Source organism: Ambystoma mexicanum, chromosome 10 (assembly GCF_040938575.1).
Source record: "Ambystoma mexicanum isolate Mex_15411 chromosome 10, UKY_AmexF1_1, whole genome shotgun sequence".
Lineage (NCBI taxonomy): Eukaryota > Metazoa > Chordata > Amphibia > Caudata > Ambystomatidae > Ambystoma > Ambystoma mexicanum.
In genome coordinates this window covers 590,331,805-590,355,601 of record NC_090932.1, presented here as the reverse complement: position 1 = coordinate 590,355,601, position 23,797 = coordinate 590,331,805, and the positions used below count along the sequence as shown (strand labels likewise).

Here is a 23,797-nt window from a genome sequence, read left to right as displayed (position 1 = left end):
CAGAATGCAAACCATGGCAGATTATGTACTTTGTGCAATTCAGACAATCGCTCCACCTTTCTGATACAAGCACATAGTAACTACATAATACTTATGCTTCTATGTTATAATGCAGATGGTACCAAAAACAACTGCAAGCTGACTGGATTCACACACGGTCAAGTGTCACTTGACTTGGAAAGAAAACCTTTACAACAATAGGTATAATCTACCACGCAGGAGCTACAACCAATGCAGGTCACTACACTGCATACATTAAAAAGAAATATGGATGGTTGGAATGTAATGATAGCACTATTACTCTAAAGCAGAGATTTCCAGCTAGTCTTACAAATGCATATTTAATCTTCTTAAAGCCAAAATTTAATAACTAATGTGTACTTCAACATTACCAAAAAATCAAGTAAAAGACTATACACAGAATATGGCAACAGGTATCTAACTGCCCAAGAGTGTATAACACCGACACAGATAAATGAATACCACAGATCTGTAACAACAAATGCACAGTTAGAATACGCCAACAGGTATCTAACTGTTGTTAAAAATCTCCAACAAGGCAACAGACATAACATTAATCAGAAAGAACAAGGAAACACTCAAAGAAAAAAAGAAATATTTTGTAGCATAGCAAATAAAGCTTTTTTTTATCCAACAAGATTTTTTTTCCCCCAGACCCAAGGATTTGAAAAACAAACACAGAAACTGAGCAAAATGCACAGTGCACTGGTTTGTAAACTAAATATGAGGGTAAATAAAAAGCTAAACTGTCTATTATACAATGTAATAAGTCTTCATAAAATGCAAACACTAACATGCTTTTTTCTCTTATCACAGAAATTAAAAAAGGATATTTCAGCCAAGTACTAAAGTCATCTAAGACATATATGGATTCTGAACAAAGTAAACAGTAAGTCTAATTACAGTCATGTCATACATATTCAAATGTACACATCTAATCTGTGGCAGTAATATGGTGCAGTGGCTATAAGCTGGGCCTAGCGTCTTCGATGTATAACCTACCACTTACACCCTACGGCCAAGCAACCAAGACTATAGGTCCTACCCACAACCATCGCAGCATATGAAAACCATGGTGCTTGTAATTTCACTACTTATAAGTTTCCTCTTGGGTGTATGTTCTGCAGCCATGCACCCAAGACGCTAGGTCGTGCACACAACCACCGCACGACAGCACACCCATGTTCACTTATTACCTCACTGCTTATGACTCTGGATCCTGGCCAGAACCACCACAGCATATCGCACCCATTGTGCCTTCTAATTTCACTACGTATAAAGTTGGTTTTGGGAGCATGTCCTTTGGCCATGCACCCAAGAACAAAGTTATAAGCACTACAGTCATAAACTACTGCACACCCATCCATTGCAATATATATGGACATACAGCTAAGAGTCTAGACTCTGGCCACATCCACTGCAGCATACGACACCTATAGATACACCCGTAGTATCGCACATCACTCAGGTGGTTGTGGTGGAGTCTCTACACACTCTCCACAACCATCTGATTCATAAGCAATACTACAGTTGTATCCATTGCTGTGACATGCTGCAGTGGTTGTGGCCAGGGCCTAGAGTCTTGGAAGTATGGCCTACAGCCTACAGCCATGCACCCAAAACTCTAGGCCCTGGCCACAAGCACCGCAGCATATTACACCCATGGTCGCTTATAAATCATTAGCACACCCATAGAATGAAACATTATAATTGTAGCATGTACTCAATTTGTACCCAGGACTCTAGCCCCTGCCCACACCTACCAGATACATAGTCAAATGTATTGGTGTGATGTATGAATATGATATCCTGCAGTGCTTGTGAGCAGGCACTACAGTCTTGGGTGTATTGCCTACAGCCTGCAGCCATGCACCCAAAAGTCTACGTCCTGCCCACAACCACTGCACTATATAAAACCCATGTTGGCTTATAACTTTAGACCTTATAAGTTTGGTCTTGGGTGCATGTCCTTCGTCCATGCATCCAAGACTTCAGGCCCTCCCCACAACCACTTGAGAGATGTGCGGTCGTACGGGTGTATCTATAGGTGTGGTATGCTTTAGTGGTTGTGGCCAGACTCCTAACTGTATGTCCATAGATATTACAATGTATGGGTGTACAGTGGCTTATACCTCCAGTGCTTATAACTTTGTTGTTGGGTGCATGGCCTTTGGCCATCCACCCAACACTGTACACACTCCCCACAACCATCTGATCGATAAGCAATACTACAGGTGCATCCATGGGTGTGACATGCTGCGGTGGTTGTGGTCAGGGCCTACAGTCTTGGAAGTATGGCCTTCGGCCATGCATTCAAGACTCTTGGCGGCGTACAAATCAATAGCACACCCATAGAAAAAAATAATTTAATTACAGCATGTACTCAATTTCAATGTTCGCTAACACCACGGGTGTCCTTAGAACACTTTCAAGTTGCCTGCGCACAACACGGACTGAAATACTACCCTTATGAGACCCCTCATTTTCTGTACTTACAAACATCCCGAACAATGCGGGCATAGGGAATACATAATTAACACCTACCGCCTGAAGAAATACATTTTTTCACTCATCTCTTACTGTCTGAACCTCCCCAAGCACTCTGACACAGCAAAAGAGTTTTCGAAATAGCATTTTTCTGCTGGTCGCCGCTGCGCTGTCAGAGGATCCAAGATGTCGTGCGCATCCAAACAATCTGACGCAGAACACGGCTCACTGCAGCCAATCGGCAGAGACGTTGCATGTCCGCGGTCATGACGCCAGCCCCTTGGCCAATCGGTATCTTGTCCGCAGAGCGAACTGGGAAGTGTGACCGCGGAGCGGACATAGATATCACTAATTTTTTTAGACCTACTTTTTGGTCATTTTAAAGAAAAGTACTGCACGGATTGTCACCAAATTTACAAAAGCACGCTTTCGGGATCAAGCCTCTGCCCCTGCTGCAAATTTGGTGAAAATCCGTCCAGTGGTTTGGCCTGTAGCCGTGCGCAAAGTTTTCCCCCCATTCAGTCTATGGCAAAAAAAGTGGCCCATATACTTTTTTTGCAAAGTTTAGTGAGGATTCGTCCAGGGGGAGCGGAGTTATAGGCCAACCAAAAAGTGCTCTACCTATGGAAACAGCAACTTAACCATAACTACACACCCACTACCGTGGCTGTGTTATTATAAACCCATTTGAGTGGGACTTTCGCTATAGATAGTTAAGGAAAATAAGTCACAGTGATGATGAGTGAGTTGCTCAGGATCACATAATGGTTGAAGGTGGGGATTTGTGCCCTGCCTTCCCGGTTCCACAGTTTCCAATTTAGTGACCAGGGGAGACGTTGTCTTCTCCTATTCTATCTTCAATGTTAGAACCAACAGAACACTTTCTGCCAAGTTGTTATTCCAGGGATAAACCAGTACACTGTTTAATAAATCTGCCTTTCAAGACACCAATGTTTCTACAAAAGTGAAACCTCTTAATCGTCTTTATTCTGAGGCAAAACTATCTAATAATACACTTAAATGTACAGAGGTAGATTATAATTATAATGAGTACTTACTATACTTATACTCTTAGTCTATATCACTGTGTCTACTTTTAAAACACCAAGTCACATCAGAAAGCAACCTGAAAAATACCCTTAATTCAAACATATGTTCCTAAAGCAAGTATGCATCAGTGTCAGAAAAAAAGAAAGGGGCCAATCTAGTCCCACAATAAAAGGGTGCAGTGGTATAAAAATCAGGTACAGATCTCTGCAACAGTAAATAAACCTGCCCATCTACCTTTTCAGATTTGTACCTCTGTCTCATGTACCTTATTTTCCCTACCCATCACCCTGTTGTGCCCTTCCCTTGTCCCACATCCTTAAGGCCTCTTCACTCCGTTCCTTACAATTAACTTTCAGACGTCTGTTCCCCCTTTGCTCCATCCTTTAACCATTAACTGGATCCCCTTCCCTTCCCTTCTCTTCCCTTACATTGGCCTCACCTTTTTGCATTGCCCACACGTTGCTTACCCAGATTTGCTTGCATGTAGATAGTAGACGGTCTCGATTTCCCATTCAGCCTCTGCTGCACACAACAAGATGCTATGGCCGAGGACTTGCTGGTAATTGTGGCTAGTAAGTCTGCACTTGGACAACTCAGAGTAAAAGATGCCAAGGGCACTTGCCTTTTATTACGCTCTCTATTTGTACTTTCTTGGAATGTTGGCTGCATATTTCAATTCATGAAAGCAGAAGGAACTGTGAGGCGAGCCTGCCTAGTATCTGGTGTTGGAGAGGGGGCAAGACTGACCTATTATATTTATTGGTGTTTTCATGGAAGGTCAAGTTTGTACGTGTGTTTCTCTGTATGTGTTAGTGTTTGTTTCAGTTTCCGTGACTATGGTGATGTCTTTGAGTGCATTTGTGGCTGTGTAAAGTATAGTTGAAGAATGTCTCTTTGTTCATGTGACCTTGTATCTATAAATCTGAATCTTTTGTTGATTTGCATGTGTGTCTTTTTTTGCCAAATAATAGCGTTCTTGACAAGACAGTGAAAAGCATTTTCAGACCTAGGGGATCATTCACATTTGGGGGAAAAAAGTGAAATCTGCAGTATTTACGCAAATACCGCCAATTTTACAATCCACCTAATTTAGGGTTTGATCAAATAACACCAGCAGTATTCTGCTGTATTTTAGGGAGAACGTCTGCAGAAAATCCACCCTTTGTGACCTCCACCTTAGAGGTAGAGCTAAAAAAAACAGATTGGCCGCAGTTGTTTAAACACTTTTTTTGCTGTACGGAATGAAAGAACAGGTGCTTCGCTTCAATACAGTGAAAACGTTTTTTTTTACAAGGGACCATGTTAAGGGGGTGGAAATATAGGCATCTCCGATACTCCCTTCTAGCCATCTTACTCATGTAATGCATTAAAAGCTCAGAATATACCCTTTTGTGCATAGACACATTTACAGTGGTGGTATGTTCCCTCTAAGTCGTGCATGTGTGCGCTTGCCCAGCTTCCTTCTGGGAGTTTTAGCAGCACACACAGACACTTTCCACCTGTTATGTATTGTGGCACAAGCCACAGTAAGTACATAACTTTGTCTTTCTCTCAAAATAAAGCAAATTTATTCTAACTAGTCGTGATCTTCTGGTTTAGCCTATTTACATTACCCTTACCCTAGTATGCAGGCGTGGCTTTAAAAACCCATATCCGAACTGCAGCAGCAAGCGCTCTATCACTCCTACCCCGCACCGGCCTTACCACATCCTCAACATCCTTAAGAACACCACGCATTATCAGGAACCAGCTGTCGCCCCTTATGGCACAACGTGGGCAACAAACTCCCCTGAGAGCAACAGAGGAAATATACATCTCCTCCTCCCACAGGAATTCAAGACTCTCTGGCAGCCGGTCTACACAGCCAGCTGCACCTAAAACTCCTAAGGATGACCATAATCTCACTAAGCGACACCTGACTCTCCTTGACACGCTTTTTCATTCCCTGAACCAGGGCCCCATTATGAGCCTCCGATCTGCATCTCACCCCTGCCCCCTCTACAGACAGGAGAAGCTCATGCCTAAGTGAACGCACAAGTTTGCATCTCACTGCCAGTGCCAAGAGACAGAGGAATAGCAATTCCAGGATGTATCTTGAGCAAGCTCCAAGTAAGAGACCTCTCCCCACTTGTAGCACTACACCCCTTGCATGAGCACCCACCATAATCCAAGACTGCGCTGAGGCCTTAGTACCCGTTATCACAACTTTTCTCAGTACTTCTTCACCACCAGCCAAGTCCCCACTTGCCTTAAGGAAGCTTGGGTTCTGCCGTTACTGAACATACCCTCCTTTGGCCCTGCTGCAGCACATAACAGACCTATAACAATAAGGGTACAGACCCATTCTGCTGAAAATCCTACATAGAGCGGCATATCTGCAAATTCAGCAAAATCTGGAAGCCAACCAAATTCTAGAAATGCATCAGTCCGGATTCCGGCCAGGCCACAAAACAGAGTCGTCCCTGCTAGACCTGAAAAACAAGCTTGACACTCCTAGACCTCTCAGCAGCATTTGACCTAGTCAACCACAAGATCCTTTGCCAGCACCTAAACCTGGCAGATAATTTTTCGCACAAAGCTATGGCATGGATTGCCTCCTTCCTGGAGGAAAGTGCCATCAGAGTTTTCGCTGACAATACCAGTGCCCTGCCGGCACCCATCTCTTGTGGTGTGCCACAAGGTTCATGCATCCTGTTCAATATATTCATGAAACCCCTCTCTAACTTTTACATTCTATTGGTATATCTTATGCCAGTTACGCGGATGACACTCAAATCTTCCTCCCTCTCTCTGGCAACTACATGGAAGACTCAGATTCCTTAAACACAGTTTACCGATCTATCCAGCTCTGGATGGCCATGCACTACCTCTGTCTTAATGTTAAGACAGAGATCCTCCTGGTCGGGCCACCTGCAGTGCCGAAGAACCGCAACACCCAATATGTATCCTTTTAATATTGATGGCACTGTCATCCCAGTCACCCTGGCAGTAAAAAACACTGGGAGTATAACTGGATGCCACATTCTCCTTAACCCATCAAGTTAACGCCATTGCCTCCTCCACGGCCTACACAACCAAATTGATTAATGCCTCCACACCATTTGTTTCCCCTGACATATGCCTGACAATGGCTCAGGCCGTTATTGGCTCAAGGCTTGTTCACTGTAATCCCTTATTCATGGGCACCTCAGTGCGCGATATCCACCAGACTCAGGTTATTCAAAACAATGCAATCCGAGCAGCACTCAACATCCTGAAAAAAGTACACATCACCATGGCAAGAAAGAATGTGGAGTGGCTCCCAATTAGGGATCTAATCCTCTTCAAAACTCTCTCAATCATGCACAAATGCCTCTCCAACTCTGCCCTCTCATACCTCTCACAGAAAATCACAAAGTCCACTCCACAAGACCTACCAGATCAGCCTACATGCACCGTCTTGTCCAGCTGTAATTTAAAAGAGTTGAAGCCAGAGGTGCGAGCTTCCCTACCATGGAAGCCACATATTGGAACATGCTTCCACCCTCCTTATGAGCAGAACAATTCTACCGGGCCTTCCAGAAAGCACTAAAAATGTGGTACTTTTTGTAACCATTGTAACTTGCAGGGGGGAGTGCCTGTACTTGAGTCTGGCACACTTACATCTTATCACTCTAACTTCCGCCCCGGACACATCAAGATATTGTTGGACAGCTGTGCCTCTGCCTACCTTGGCCCTGTGAAACGTTAGCAGACTTGTACCTAGACCCACATGTTTTATGTTTGTTAGAAAATAAATAACTTAAAAGCAACAGAAATTCTGTTACTAATGATGCCATAGCAAAAGCGTCAGATAAGCTATGTAACCCAACTATAAGCTCAAATATCGGACACTGACTGTAAGTAAGCAGGCTACCTAGATGTGTAATTTTATCCTATTCCTCCATTTTCTTTGTACATCGGCATACAAGCACTTTAAAGTGGTCCCCTTGCAAAGTAACACATTATAGAACTCAAATATTAATTTTCCCTTTAAGGATTTTGAGTAGGCAAATGTCATGCTCAGTGTCTCCTACTTTAGCATTGCTAACATTACCCTATAAGTGGAGAGCAAAATTGCAATATCATGTACTTGGCATGCAAAGTATAATGGAAATGAACTATGTATGGCATTATTTGTATATAGTATTAGGGCAATATATATTTAGACAGCTAGAATGCGTTTCACACAATCTGCATCCTTTCCAGGTTTTCAGAGTGCCATTGGTCATAGACCTTAAGAAATGATATGCTAACTCCTTGCTATGGAAATACGGTTTCATTGAGCACTTGTATAATTCTACCCAAAAATATAAGAGTGGGGCATGTTCAAAACACTCTTGTAGGAACTTCAAAAGAATTGTGCAAATGCTGATTTAACTGCACATAATATCATGTTGAGGCTATAAATATGCTTTGCTTGATAAGCATTGTGGGTATACAAATATGCCAGTGAGGGTTTTACTACTACAACACTTCAGCTTTTACAGAACCCTGTCAACTAGTATTGGAGGGGCACTGATGGAAGGGCGCATTAGAACACTTCTTTGGGGTGAAGAACAAATCAGCAACTTTCAAAACCAAGATAGACATTTCAGCAGTAAAGTACAGTGAAGGAAATATGATATTTGTTTGGTAAAGGATAGGAAACTCTAGTAGCAGTCTAGCAAACTGTAACTTCTCCTTCTTTCTATGTTCAGCTGCTGACGGCTTTTCAATGTAATCATGTGTTTTGCGTGTATTGCCTCTAGCATCTTCGTGCATCTGGTTTATTTGTGGAAGAGGGGTCCCCAGTTAAATAAAAAGGCATTCACTTTGTTGTACCTGTCCGTTTAACGTTAAAGGCAAATATATGTGATTTTCTTTAACAGGGCTCGGTAATAAACCTCAGTAAGATTTTGTTTAATTTTGTGTAGAAGGCTGAGCATAAATATAAGCTTTATTATGTGGCCTGTCATTCCACTTCCTATGTTAGAGTTACAAGTAGGGCTCTGAAGATTTTACGCCTACTTGGAATCAAATGATTTTTCAGTGAACAACTAATTAGCTTTGCCACTAGGGATATTTTATGCTTATTAAAAGATGTTCTTTTCCCTTAAATTCCTCTTGAGATTGGGCAGTAATATTATTAGAGTTCCTGCATATGCAACTGCACTGCTGGTCACTGATTCAAAATAATATCAGTGGAGCTATGTGGGTAGAAGAAATGGGTAGGTTCCTATATGTTAACTGTATCCTGTTTTTGTTGGGCACATTTATATGTTTTTAGGGAGTAAAAAAGGATGGTGTTATGCCTCTTGGCTGTAATGCTGGTTTTCAGTAAGTGTTGTCAAAACTCACAGGACAATGTAGTGTGGATAGTAAGCAGAGGCCCAGGAATTCTGATCATCATTTTCTGTGCTGCAGTTATTCTGATTAAATGATCATCCTTACATACATTGAGACATATTCTCCTTCTTTTGAATTACTTCATTAAAGTGGCACATGGACTCCCACGGGCATGTTTTCTGACACCTTCCTTTTAGATGCCATTATTCCATCTGCTAATATTTTATCCTGTCTGATTGTTTTTGACAGCCACATCAGTGATAAGCGATATTGTTTTTCATAATACACAAGTGTTTTTTTCCAATGGCATAAATTACTTTCTGCATTGTCTCTGAGCAATGTCGACAAATGAAACCTGTTGCTTATACTGATTATAAAATGTGTTGATGTGCATACACGTTTTATTCTCTGAACAGTAGTACTTATGGTAGGCACTATGGCAGATCTCAAAGTCTTAGACTGGTTAATGAGCTTTCCATGCAATCGCCTATAGAAATATTTGTTTTAGCCTATATGTTTTGAAAAAGTGTTGAAAGATGAACCTTTTACACTGATTTGTAAAGAATTGCAGTGTTTGGGAAGATGAATTTCTCTTCAAAGCTCTTCAAAGATGGTAACTAACAAACTGCATGCTCACAAAGTGTCATACCTTGTGTGAGGGGTCTCTAATTTTCTCAATGTTTGCCATTTATTAAATGAATAGGGATGAGATAAATGCCTGTCTTTCCCTGTCCTAAGAAGGATCTCACTGCCTAGCCAACTAAAAATAAAGAAAAATGACCTAGTGTCCATAAAGTCTCTGACCCTCACACTAATACATAGAACAAAAATATAGAAGGAATATTTGGCGGTCTTCAGTTCAACAAAACAATATATCAATTAAAACTTTTGGTTTTTAGAAAGTACACCTTGTGATCAGGGTGGGTCTCCCTTCTCCTGGATCAATTCAGGAATACCCTTGGTAAAGTCTGATTCAATAAAGTTCTATTCAGTGTAACACAAAAGGTATTTTCCATCCACTGGATGCTTCCACTTGATAAAGTAAATGTCTCTTTCACAAACATTTGTTCATAAATCAAAGCAGTTGTGTCCTGCAATATCCTTCTTGGTAAGGTAAATGGTTCACAAATCAAAACAACTGTTGTTCTTCAAGTATCCTTCTTGGTAAGGCAAACGTTTCTCTCTCTCTAAACACAAGTTCATAACAAAGGCAATTTTTGTTTGTCAGGATGTAAAGCAATTATTAGCATGTCACATGTATTCTTCCAATGGAATACTTTTGTCAGGATAGCATAGCAACTACCTTGGTGATGCAACAGTCTGTCAAAATGATATTGGCGATAACAAGTTCTTTCCACCACACCTTTTTGCCACAAACACACTTCTTCTAAACATCTTTTTCTTTTTTGGTATACTCACATGCCAGGAAGTAAACTCCTACAAATACAATTGATCTTAGTGGAAATATTTGTTCCAAGAATCTCCACACCAGTATCCTATGTGAGGAGGGCAGAACAATGGCTGCATCTTTTTAATGGCCTCTTGACTCTTGGTAATGGGGGTTCCAGTTTCCCCAAACTGGAAGCTCGAGAAATGAGAATTGCGCCCAAGTTGCCTCTTAAATTCTTCTTTACAGCCTCTTGGCTATTGGCAATGCTGTTACAAGTTTCCCCCAGTTGGTGTCCCATGAAAGGGAGATTGTGCTGTTGTTGCCTCTGCACTTTATTTGTTCGGTATTCAGAGTTATTGTTTACCATCAATTGTCCTGCTCGGAGTGCCCCGGGGTCATCTTTAACTTCAGGCCAACTCACTGGTTTTCTTTGGCATCTCTGCTTCATTGTCTGCTGCTGCGACAGAATTCCTGCACCCTGCCTACTCTGTTTCCAGCTCCTGCGTACCTTCAGCATACTGCACAGCTTTTCCCTGGAGCTCTGACAGCTCGGACAGCTCTGTGCAACGTCCGTGACCTCTTGCACATCGAAGCGCCACACGCTGGGCTTCCCTTTCTGATGCTTCCTCCTGCTGCGCGCACTCTGCAATGTCACATGCCTTCATTTCTCGCGTCGGCATCGGCTGGCTTTCTTCCTTCTGCGAGAATCACAGCACTCCGCACTGCCTCTGCCTCTATTACTCCTCCTGTCTCTCTCCTTCCGAGCTGCAACTCATTCCTGAGTTTAAATGTCCCGCTCAGGTGTCTTGCTCTACAACAACTAGACCGCACATTCTGGTCAATAGCACCTTTGATCCTTACTAACTCTGGGCCCGTCTTCCTCGCCCCAGTCCCACAGACATTATGGATTTTGAAGTCCATAATTGATTGCATAGCAGTTACATTAGTTTTCTCTATTTTACAATATTCCATCAATGATTCAGGAAGAATAGGGGAATCATGAGCTAAAGAGGTCACCAATTCCCCCTGATATGCGTCCCCTGCCATTTGATCCTCCCACATATTACCACCCCCATGGTCAGGATCAGGTAGCGGCTGCCTTTCCCTGGCCACATGAGAGGAGGCCCATACTGGGGTTTCAGTGATAATCTCACTAGATTCATCACACATGCTGGTCTTTTTTGCAGATTGCAAATAATGTGCACACATGGAAAATAATGTGCGCTCGAAAGCACAACCATTTCCGCACTTTGAGAAAATAATTAGAGGAAACATTGGCCACTACTGTACATAATCCATGCAATTCTTTTCATTTTTCATTTTCAAAGCTTTATTTGGTTTAAAACCTTTAGCACAAATTAATCATAACAGACTCAATACAATAGAAATAATTATTTACACTAAAAACATAAATTCCTTCTGTTAAAAAACATGATCATCAGATAAAATCACAACAGCATACAAATGATAGCATTACTATCTACTACCACGCCGTTTGAGGAGAGCAAGCTTGCAGACTCTTTCAGGATACATTAATAGTTATTAAAGTGACTAATTTCCCAAAAGGCTCTACCTTAATAACCAAGCACGGTGCACATACCTTGCAGATGCAAAACAAGTTCACCTCAGCTGAGCATATTAAGAACTGCACAGCTTTGTGTGTACTTCGTACACTTTGGTCATTCAATAGTGATTTCAAATGCATCAGCCTTAGTTCCAAAGTAGCTGGGCAGATTAACAAATAATGCATTAGTATTTAATTTGCGGAACTACACAGGGGGCATAAACCAGACCTCAAAGGCGACCATGAATGGGTATGCCATGCTGTATGTAGTATCCCTAACCGCAGTGGTTGGATTTCGTCCAAAATGCCCTTGCCGTTTCCCAGCAAAGTACTTCGCAAAGATTCTGGCCCTGTTATTCTCCAACTTTTCCATGGATTTTTTCTTTACATTTACTTTAAGGTCTATTTTTGAGGTCTTCTTACAATCAGTGTGGCTATCACAGAAGGATCCAACATTCAACATGTGTAACAAATGCTTTACATGGAACAACCAGCCACAGCTTTTAGCACCCTTGCAGAAGTAAAAAATGTATCAAAGCATCCTAATACAGTGCCAACCCCGGAGAGGTCCAGAGCCTAACCCAGTATAGCACAGGTTTAAGGGCAATCTGGTTGGCTACTGAAAAGACATGAAGGTCCAATAAAACCAGCAATTTAAGGGCATTTTTTTGCAACAAGAGTAGCTTTTTCATAAATGTATTCTCAGATTATGATGCCGTATTAACATAGCCCCAAAGCTCTGACCCATAAAGGGATGCTGGCAAAGCTTGTTTTTCATGCAAGCCCAGAGCGGGTGAAATTGCCCTGCTGCCATGGCGGGAAAAAAATAGAATCCCCCCACTACATTTCTCCAGGTTAATGTGAGCCTTGAGAAGGTGTTCAGACCATCCATCTGATTCTTGGAACATGGGCCAAAATAATCAAAGTATTTGACTTGTTCCAACTTTATACTGTCTACTACTATTCACAGGGGGCTACTCTTCGCAAAGGATGGTTTAAAGAGCATGACTTTAGTGTTGTTAACATTCAGCTCCAGTCCAAGCTCATTGCCCTTAGTTTTAAAAACGTCTAGTGATGTATCCAACCCCTTTTGTGATGTTACTAGATTCACCAAATCATCTGCATAAAAAAGGGTTGGACAACTCTTGGACGTAATTCTAGGAGCATCAAGTGCACCCTCCTCCAGTGTGTCTACTATGCCCTGAATGAAACAGAAAAAAGGAGGGGTTCCAAGATTGGGTTCCAAGACACACTCTTGGTGGACCTCCTTATTCACAGCAGAGGGCTTAGATTGTTCCTCTCCTCTGCCAAAGCACACATATGCCTGGGTTTCCGAATACAATCATTTAGTAGATTCCACCAGTGGTCCAGGTACATTCCGATCACTTAAAACCTGCCAAAGAATGTCTCTTGAAACTGTGTCGAAGGCAGTTTTTAAATCCCAGAAAATGGCATACAACTTTGTCTTTGTAAAATTTGTGTACTTCGGGATTAATAAAAATAGCAGTGATCCACAGTGCTTCTACCAGCACAGAAACCAGCTTTGGCTTCACTAACCTAGCTTTGTCTGCCTAATTTTGTAATTTGATCAGGTTTACTTTTCCAAACGTTTTCCCAATACAATCCAGTAGCGATATCGGCAGTAGTTCTGTGGGTAATCTCTCCCCGCTTTCTTATAGATAGGAACTATGGTTGCATCCCCCCAGGTTATTGCGATTTCCCTGGATCAAATTGCTGCATTAAAAACCCTGCACCAAATTGGGACCCATAGCACCATTTCATCTATTTTATCTTCTCCTATGAGTCTGTTATAATTAATTTGTGCAAAGGTTTTAAACCGACTAAAGCTTTGAAAATGATCATTCATTCCACCGTTGCATAAAGGGTGAAAACGGCTGAACATTTATGAAAAGAACACCTTTTTATGTTACCACTGACAGAGGTGGCATTTCTGAAGTACCTCTGGAAGTATTCCAGAAATACCAACTCCAGTGGTAAACTCTGAGTTGGGTTGATTTTCAGAAATGCCACCTGTGGAAGTGATAACTTTGTCAAGTGATATTTCTTTAACAAATCCATCGAACTTTGAATGAAACCCTTTGTTTGTAGTCTTCTTACAACTAATTCCTAAACATTACATCTTCCTGTGTGTGTTTTTCAACTGTGTCCGAAAGTGAGTACCACAAACAATCCGACAGCTATTCTGATAAACACCATATAATTACATACATGGGAGCTATTCATGGTACTAATAAACTCTTTTTGTAATGAACTCACTAGTAATAAAGAAATTAACCAGAACATAGGGGAAGAATTCTTACAGGATGAAACCGAAAACAAACTGTAATAAGATATGGGCCCTTACCTCCTTGGCTAGTAGGAGTCATGATCAGCTGCTGGGTATTGTAACAGGACAATGGTGTATGAGTGCAGTGGTGCCAACATAACCATTCAGGGCCACTGAGCCTGTCATTTAAATGTTTACATTGCCACGGTATGAACATGCACCTGCAGCTTAGGCACTTTTCACTCACTCACTTTGATGGCCCAGGTTTGGACGTCACCCAGGCACATCTGCAACATTTCTGAAATCAAGAAGAGTACCTCCCAACATCTACAAAGAAGCTGAGCAAGCCTTGTAGCACTTGGTTCAATTGGGGGAGGCTGGATTCTGAAGGATGTTGTCTTTTTCAATTATTTTTTACATTTTGCAGCTCTGGTCTTGGAAGCAACATCCCAGCCAGCTTGGGGGGCAATTGCCCCTTTTCCCCCCTTGTGAGTCCACCTCTGCAAAGCCTTAAGTAAAGCACTGTCAAGCTGGGGTTGTACTATGCGTTTCTTAAACCCGTTCGGGCCTCAGTCTAATAGTTGGAGAGCGAATGGGATGATAAAGCAAGCCTAGCAAAATGCATCCTAGCTTCTGGAAGTTATTGGGTTAATCATGTACCAGTAGGTCAGTTTAGCATTAATAACTTACCTCGCCTTTCTCAATGTAAGGTTAAGACCCACTATGAGTTGCTATTTGGAATTCCTTTCACAATCCCTCTAGTCCTCTCACTAGGTCAGACCAGCTGATTCTAACACATGTCCTCTGTGAACTAATCTGTTGTGAGTGAGACTTGCCAGAGCACAACGACAACTCACCCAGCACCTTGAAGCTTGGAGATCGGGTGCATGAGATGATAAACAAAAGAGAATCACTCGGACCGTGCTACAGAGCTATTGTGAAGGTACTGAATCTCATTGGCTCCATAACCACCGACCTGCCAGCTCTTCCCTCTAATCAAGGTACTTGTCAAGTGTCAGTAGACCACCTTAAACCAGCTCCAGGTGGTTACTCTCCTGTTCTAGAGGGAGGAGACTCTCAATCTCGAACAACCTGACAAGCAGTCAAGAAAAGAAGAGGTGACTATGATAACAATTAATCAAGAATCCTCCTCAACCTCAGAACATGTTTTTGATTTTTCTGTAACAGGTGGACCCGAAATAAAGCCAGAAACAAATCAAAGTGCAAGATCAATCCTGAAAGTTTTGAAACGTCCAAAGGGCTCCAAGTGATGCAAAATAATCTTTGGAAAAGTAATTTTGTTCTACATTTTATTGTGGATAAGCCTTCTCACCTTTTTTGTTTTATTGACCTCAGGAACATTTTGCACTCTTGTAGAGATCCCTACAACCAACGGATAGATTAACATGGACATGTCAACCTTTGCCCTACACTACACAAGAGACAGGTGCAGGCTGATATGGGTGAAGTCTCAGCACAAATTAGCATATGCTCACTTGGGTTAGGTCAGTTCTGGACACGCCAGTATTAAACCTACCATGGACCTAGAATGCAACTCCAGGTACATACACTATAAATGATAGATTATTCTAGGATAGTGGCCCTTAAAATCCATGTTTCTGTCACCTAGAGGAACATGTTGAGGACTAATAAGGAAGCATTTGCTCAAGGATCACTGTTAGATGGGGAAGATGATTTGGAGAATTTAGAGGACATATCAGATCATGATTGTTTTGTGAAGTATTTTGACAACTTCCTGTTTTACAAAGTAGAGCCAATGCAGTGGATATATGAAACCAACTGCGACTACTGTGCTGTTCCTTTTCCAGACTCGCCACTTAAGTTCCTCTTCTTCCAGATAATAGCCAATTTGTGTGGTCCACATACTCTATGGTATATGATAGATTTTGTTTTTGCCACAGTGACAATAAACTCATAGCAAGAGTCAGTCCCTCTTAACACAATATAGGTGGGGGTGAATATTGGCAGGTATCCAGAAATGGCACTCTAGATTTAGCATGTAGACATGCACATTTGATGTACTTTCTTAATGACGCTCATTACCAAATTACCTATTGTTCTTATAACATATGCTTTTAGTCTGATTTGAAAGCCAAAGAGGGTAAATTCTGGTGGACAACTGACCACCTTAAAAAAGCAGTCAGGAGAAATAGAAGTGAACATATAACAGAAGCTTCAGGTGCTCCAGTGGCCTGCAATATCCGGATATATGAGTGCTATAAGAGATACACAGGTGTAGGTGTAGGTCCCTACAGTACTTCGGCTACATACAACACTTCACAAACCTATGCAATTTTCATAGTCAAAGCAAAAACAAAGAGGTGATGGCTTGAAAGGTTTAGAATTAATCTTAAACCTCTGGCAATTGCTCTGGGCAACCCTCAAGACCATTGTTCTTCGCCTGCCAAGCCATAAGAGCAAGAGGAAAGACCATATGCAAATCAAGCTTGGTCCCATCCCCAAATGGGCACTCCTTTTCATAGGCAAATGATGCCAATTAATGTTTAAACAAGCACCATTGAATATGGTTATTAGTCAGAAAGACACATGGGGTAAATCAGGTGAATGGTTAGCAATCCTAGATAAGATAGATCACCTAGGAAAGAGTAGGACAAAAAGCGAGACAAGACGTGCTGATTCTTCATACGGCCGGAAGGAAAGCAGTATTAGAAATCCAACACCTGGCCGATCATTCAATAGATAAGAGCTTCCATGCATGTATTGGTGATCCACTGGGGGTATATAGACCCAATTTGCAGCTGTTAAGAGCCAGATATAAAAAATGTATTCCCACAAAAAAGAAAGAATTTCTGACTGGGAAATGGGAGGGTTTATTCAACCCCTATCATTCTAGAGACAATTAGTTATTTTGGAAATTGGTGTCCAATAGTGAGTTGAAAGGAGAACGCTCATTGGTCTGCTGTATTGGTATGGAAGAATGAAGGATGCATTTCTCAAACTTGTACTCTCCACTTTCTTAATTTCACCCCCCAGCTGTTACCCATCATATGTCAGACATAAAGGTGCGGTATATTAGGAGTTTGAGGATGCAGTTGGCTCAGCAAAGAGTGGCAAAGCTGCAGGGATGAATTTAATACTGACCGATCTCTTTAAAGACGAGGTGTCTATGTGGGCCCCTACGCTTTGTCAGATTTGTAATGCCATATTGCTTACAGGGAGGATTCCCGGCTCTTGGAGTAAAGCTGTTATTGTCCCAGTGTATAAAAAGGGTGGAAGAGACACTATGGCTAACTACAGACCTATCTCTCTTTTAGATGGGGTTGGTTAGTTGTTTGGGAAAGTTATATTGAGCCATCTACAACTTTGGACTGATGGCAATGATGTGATTAGTGTCCATCAGGACGGGTTCCAGAAGGGCTGTGGAACAGTGTACCAATGTGTTATGCTTTGCCTCATAATGCAGAAGTATACTATACTATGGAAAATGCACATGTACGTGTTGTTTCTGGACGTGAGGACTGCATTCGATTCAGTGTCGCGTGCAGAGTTGTGGCGGGTACTGGCAGCGCAAAAGGTTCCTCAGTACTTGATTACTATACCATCACTGCTCTATTCAGACACAGAAGTCTGTGTCTGTTACAATCTGGGTGGCAAATAGACATGTTTTTTTGGGGTAGGTTCAGGTGTTAGACATGGATGTGTCCTGGCCCCACTTTTATTTAACATCTATGTTCAGGAAATTGTAGATGCATTATTAAGTGGGTGCCAAGACTGCCCTAAATTGGCTTCAACCAAATTCCTGGTCCTGTTTTACGCGGACAGTGGAGTTTTGATTTCCACTACAGTGCAGGGTCTGAAACAATCCCTTTCTGTCTTTTTGAGGAAGTGTAGGGATCTTGGTCTTACAGTAAACACGACCAAAACCAAGTAGCTGGTTTTTAGACCCCATTCTAGGAAGTATATGCTCATTAAGTTGCCGATAGAGGGTGTACCAATAGAACATCTTTGATTATCTCAGAGTTAGATTCCAGGCGAGTCCAGGATGGGTGGCCCAGACCAACAGGGCTGCCATTATGCTAGAAAGATTTAGTGCACGATTCTGTCTTTTTTTACCAGTCATGGGAGCTGTGCCATATCGCCAGCACTGGAATTATACCAGAAGCAGGCTTTGTCAGCAGCAGTGTACGGGTCGGAATTATGGGGTATGCGAAGGTTGAGAAGATATTATTATTACCTGCAAGTGCACCAACTGTCCTAGGTCATTTAGAATATGGTACTAGCCCATGGGGTGCTGAAATTATATTTAGGCCAGTATCCTTTCGGGTAAGATTATGGACTCATTCAGGTTTAGGGCAGCGTAGGGGCGTATTGCTACATATTTTGTCTCTTGATGGTGGCAAAAGCTTGAAGTGGATTTCCTATGTGAAAGACCTACTGATTAACTTGAAAGCGAGCAAGTTTTGGGAGAACCCACAGAGCATCTGTGCTTCAAGCCTGCCTAGGCTCGAGCAACTCTCCATGCAGAGAGACTGGGAAGATCTTTTGCTTGATGCATCGAGGCTAAAGCTAGACAACTTTAAGCCTAGGCAGGAGGTTGGCTTTAAAGCCTATCTGGATCTAATTACGCCAGTCTACGAAAACTCGTTGTATATGAGGTTAAGGTTGGGTATTCTGCTCATCGCTGCTTTTACGCACTGATGGGAGAGCTTTGATCCTGATAAATGCCTATTGTGTGGTGTCGCTAAGGAGACAGTCTCACACTTCCTTTTTCTCTGCATGTCAACCTTGTGGTTAAGACGTTTATACTTGAGACCTTTCTTGCTGGAGGCTGTGTATCATTGCTGCTTAACTATTAAGTGTTCTAGGCTGCCAGCATAGCTCTCCTAGTATTCGTTTTCTTAATTAGCATGTGCTCATCTGTGTGAATGATGGCAAGGATGGCTTACGTAATCATGTACTTGCATTTTATGTTTATGATTTTGAATGTTTTTTAATAATGACTGATGTAATATTCTGAGCTATGCATGAAGTCTCTTTTTAATGTTTATTTGTGTGGTTTTTATCATATTAATATTGTGTATTCTGTGATGTGTTCAAACCTGATTACTTTTTGGTCGAATTAAGGTTTTCTAAAGTAAAAGCTTCCATGCAGCTGATGAAAATGGAATTGCTTTGCAGCAAGGAAGCTAAAGCCTGAGAGATGTGGTAGTTGGCAAGATGCACCTAATTCAAGAAGACTTTGACACTCTACAAGCTGGTCGACAAGCTGTTGTCAAGTTTCTAAAAGTCAGACCTCTTGGACACTCTGCCTACTGGAGTGCCAGACTGGACTCCCTTAACATGACCAATGCAGCCTATGGAAATTAAGTTATCCAAACAGGCTCAGCGACAAGCCATCTCAGAGTAAACCTATAATCTGCTGAGTGTCTTCAAAAAGACTTCTCTCAACATCAGAAAAAGACTTCATGTCATGGACAATCCCTGGGATTTTGAACTTTCCAGTGCCAACAAGGCCAACTCTAATATGTGAAACATTACTGTATTTGGGGATTCTTTCCCCTTCACCCTCCTTTCCCCTCACTCTCTGGCCAGCTCCCTTGGCCCTCCTCCTCTGCCCAGCTGCGAGGCTAAGAACCTTGGGGTAATCTTTGACTCTGCATTTTCCTTCTCCGCCCACATCTCTGATGTCTCTAAAAAAATCAAACTTCCTACTGCGCCTCCTCAGAGGTACTTTGCCCGTCCTTTCCTTCCCCCAGAAGCTCACTGTCTCCCAAGCTCTGATTCTCTCCAGGTTGGACTATTGTAACAGCCTCTTTCTTAATCTAACTGCCTCTACTCTCCGCTCTCTGCTACTAGTTCCATGTCTCCTCTCAGCTGCAACTCATTGTGGAATTTAAATGTCCTGCTCAAGTGCTTTGCCTGATAACGACTACACTACACATTTGGTTCAATTCAACTTCTGATCCTCATTACCTCCATGTCCTTCTTCCTTGTTCCAATACAGGTGGTGTTATGGGCCTTGAAGTCCATAGTGATATTATTCCTGTGACATTTAGTTTGTTTTGAGTGTTTGGGGAGCTGAGAGTTGCTAGAGTCAGGGAATGTTATAGAAAAGATTTGTGATTTAACACCTGTGTGAGGACCTCTACCCAAATCATAATCATGACAATTAGGGGATGTCAGATGTACTTCCTAAACTACCATTGTGCACATTTTACTCTGATTAGTTGACTTTCATAGCATCTTCTTTGGGTAGTTTCATCAGAGGGACTTGCACAATGACAGCACGCCATTAAGAATTCAGCAATTATAGGGTTTTAATACTCATAAGAGTATGAATCCCCCTGACAGCCATCTCCTATCATGTGATCCTCCCTCATGATACCACCTCCAGGGTTAGGATCAGGAGCGGCTGCCTTCCCCTGGCCACATGGGAGGAGACTTTAGGCACAGGTGCCACAATGACTCCACAGGATACATCACACCATACTAAAAACTCACCATTCTTAATGCTCACCCTCAAACTCTGAACTGAACACAACCATACCTCTACTGCAGCACAAACCACACACACTTCACAACAGCCAACATGAAATCAGACCATACACAAGCTCACCTCGACACCAAATGATGGCTATCGACCAAAAACACACCAACCCTCAGGTACCAGTTTCTCCGAACTGAAGCTGCCAACAGCACATCAAAGCTCTCTTGCTTTTATCTTGCTCAAACCTAATAACAAGCCCTCCCACCTCCTTGTATTGCAGATTTGCCAGAGCTCCAAGAGACCACTTAGGTAGCAACAGTGCACATTACAAGAACCTTTAACATAACATAACATTTGTATAGTGCCTACTGCCATTGTTATGGCTTCGAAGCACTGTGGCTCTTTGGAAGACGGCAGATTGTGCAAGCATGGAAATAAAAAGAGCAGTACATTGCTTGCACATAGTGAATAGATTTAGGTGACTATTCAACTACTAGCAGAGATGACTAGTTTAAAACATTGTAAACACCATGCAAAGCATTGTGTTCAGGTGGAGCGATGATTGCTATGTCAGCCACTATGTGACAGATGGACTGAAGTTTTCATGCACCTAAGCTGTATTCTATGGGTTACAAAGCAAGAGGGGGAATGATAATGGGTTGGTAGGTGGTATAATGTGGTTTAACAGTCGTCTCACTATAAATGTAACAACATTAGTAAATCAGTCATGTGTAGATGAGAGAGGGTTGCTAAACCACTTCAGGCGTTTGTCTCCCCTCTCTTTGATGCTGAGTGATCTATAATCTGCTTTTCTCTACCTCTATACCTTCCACACCACTCTACTGGGAGGGTCCAGCATACTCCCTTTGCGGTGGTGTAAGGCTCTGGTTGTCGAGGTGATTAAATCACGTCACTCCTGTGCTACTTCAGTTTGCCAACCAGTCAGGCATGATTACGTACCACTCCCCATTCAGATGGCCTTGTTAAACTAGCACATGTCAACCTCAGGCTCCACACCGAAAGTTAATTTTCTTCCCCACTAGCGAGTGATAGAACAAATAATTGGAACATCTCACTATTTTTAGAAAATGTGCATTATAAAAAGAAAGATTACCAATGTAATATCTGTTTGGTTTGGAGAATCCTTGATGAAAGAAATGTAATTGCTCATTACTTTTGATGTTTCCTTTTTCTCTCCTGGACATGGAGCCAATGCAGTGAAGCTATTTGCAGGATCGTCTTTGTGTGGCGGAATAATATGCAGAAAGTTCCTTCAATGAAAAGGCAGCCCTGTTAAAGTTATCCATGCCTCTTTTTTATTTGGAATAGGTGAAAGACCAAAACATGGGACACTAGGGAGGCACTGATAGGCTCACCCAGGAGCCACTATGATGAGCAAGGTGTCTGAAATTACTTTGTGTTTTTTGCAGGGCGTATCAGAAGCACCCCTGAAGTGGATGATTCTCTGATTGACCCAAACATCCTTTCTCTGAACATCTTGTCATCAGGTTACACATTTCCCAATCAGGATGACCGGTAAGTGTAATCGTAATCCAGTGTTCTGTATATTTCCAGAGAAATATTTAGCTGAGACCACATGAATTTTAGCATATCTGCCAATAACTTTACGCTAAACCATTCAAGCAGTAGAATGTTCTATGTTTAAGGGAATGCAAAGGAATGACCATCAATGTCTTGTATTCAGGTCATCAGCATATTAAGAGCCACAGTGCCGGATATGTTGGTTCTGTGAATATCATTGTGGCAACATTAATGGAGTTGCCACGTCTATGTTGCAACTGTTGACTTCAAATATCTGACGTTTTATTCTGAAGATACCAGGGTAACCTTGATTTGGGGGGAACTCTGACAGAAGCCCTGTGAGGCATACATCTTGTTCCTAATCTGGTATACTCCTCCCAACCCTCCAGTGGCATTGGCAACCACAGCCAGTAAGCTTCCCCTCCCTACCACAAATACAAGCATCTAGTTACTAGACAGTGGTTTTGATTATCTAACAGTTGTCTTATGGGATCCCCTATCTGTACGTTATTTTTTAGGGATGAATCAATTTTGATTTAGTGAAATCCAGGCACCACAACCGGTCCAAGTATATTAAACCCACGACTTTCTGTAACACCAAACCTCTTCCTCAGTGCACCATCGGAAGCCCATAATAAAAGCCTTAATCGAAATAGTGGGGCCACAGAGCCGCAGTACTCGAATGCTGAGCAGTCTGATGCAGTACAATTTGCCATAAAGATTCTTCTAAAACTCTGTGGCCTTACTTTAAAGGAAGTGCATTCACAGGGCAAACAGCTAATCGAAATTGGACAAGAAAATCACTGGAATGGACTCCTTATTAAACACAATATCCAATCATCTAAGAGAGCAACTTATACCACAGTCCCCCAAAAAGCATCGGGAGCAAGGGCTCTCGGCAATTCCATATCACATCTCTAATGGGTCGCAAACTAATCAACTGGATGTGACGTTATATATCTGACAAGGAAGGAAAGACGACTAGCTAAACGAGTGAAGGCTCGCCAACAAGTGGCAACTATATCAACTCAAACGGCAGTGAACAAAATTCCAACATCGGAACCCCTCAATTCGACTACCCTTCCACATATCCAAGGAATAGATAAGATGGGTAGGAAAAAGGCCACAAAGAAAAAGAGACAAAAAACTACTGGTACTCTTACCAGTTGGTTGGTTGAAGAGGCTGTCTCTGTTCAATCACAAAGGGTTGAAGAAGTAACATTGGATGAAGAACTTAAGTCAAACCCTACAGCACTCCTCGCTTGCATATTTCGCCTACGGACTCTTCGCAGATGGTTTTCCCCCAAGTAACCCCTACAGCAGCATTGGCGATCCAGCCTATCCTGACGCCCGTAATGAGCCATCCCACACCATTGGCGGGGGACCGGGCAATGATAGTCAAGACCCTAAAGTCTTCACGTTTGGGAGAGGCACACACAACTTTACGGATAAAGCCACTAATAGATCGGATGTGATGCTGGTATGTAAAAAGGTTTTGTTTTTACGGGTACTCTCCTCATCGGATTTTAGTTTGGTCGAGCCTGTGAAAACCCGAGGAGGCATCTATGTGCGGGTGCATTGCTCTACACAGAAAGTTACAGCACTAAAAGTACTCCCCAAGAGGAAATTGAGAATGCAGGA

General features: G+C 42.2%; 1 protein-coding gene across 7 annotated transcripts in view; it reads left to right on the top strand.

The window, feature by feature from the left end:
- KIF1A (kinesin family member 1A) overlaps positions 1–23,797 on the top strand; it is a 4,129,412-nt gene that overhangs the window by 2,596,315 nt on the left and 1,509,300 nt on the right. For all 7 annotated transcript variants that reach the window (XM_069618139.1, XM_069618143.1, XM_069618141.1 and 4 more), the window contains one exon: positions 22,045–22,150. In XM_069618139.1, the coding sequence (XP_069474240.1) occupies positions 22,045–22,150 (106 nt within the window). The remainder of the gene's footprint in view (positions 1–22,044; positions 22,151–23,797) is intronic.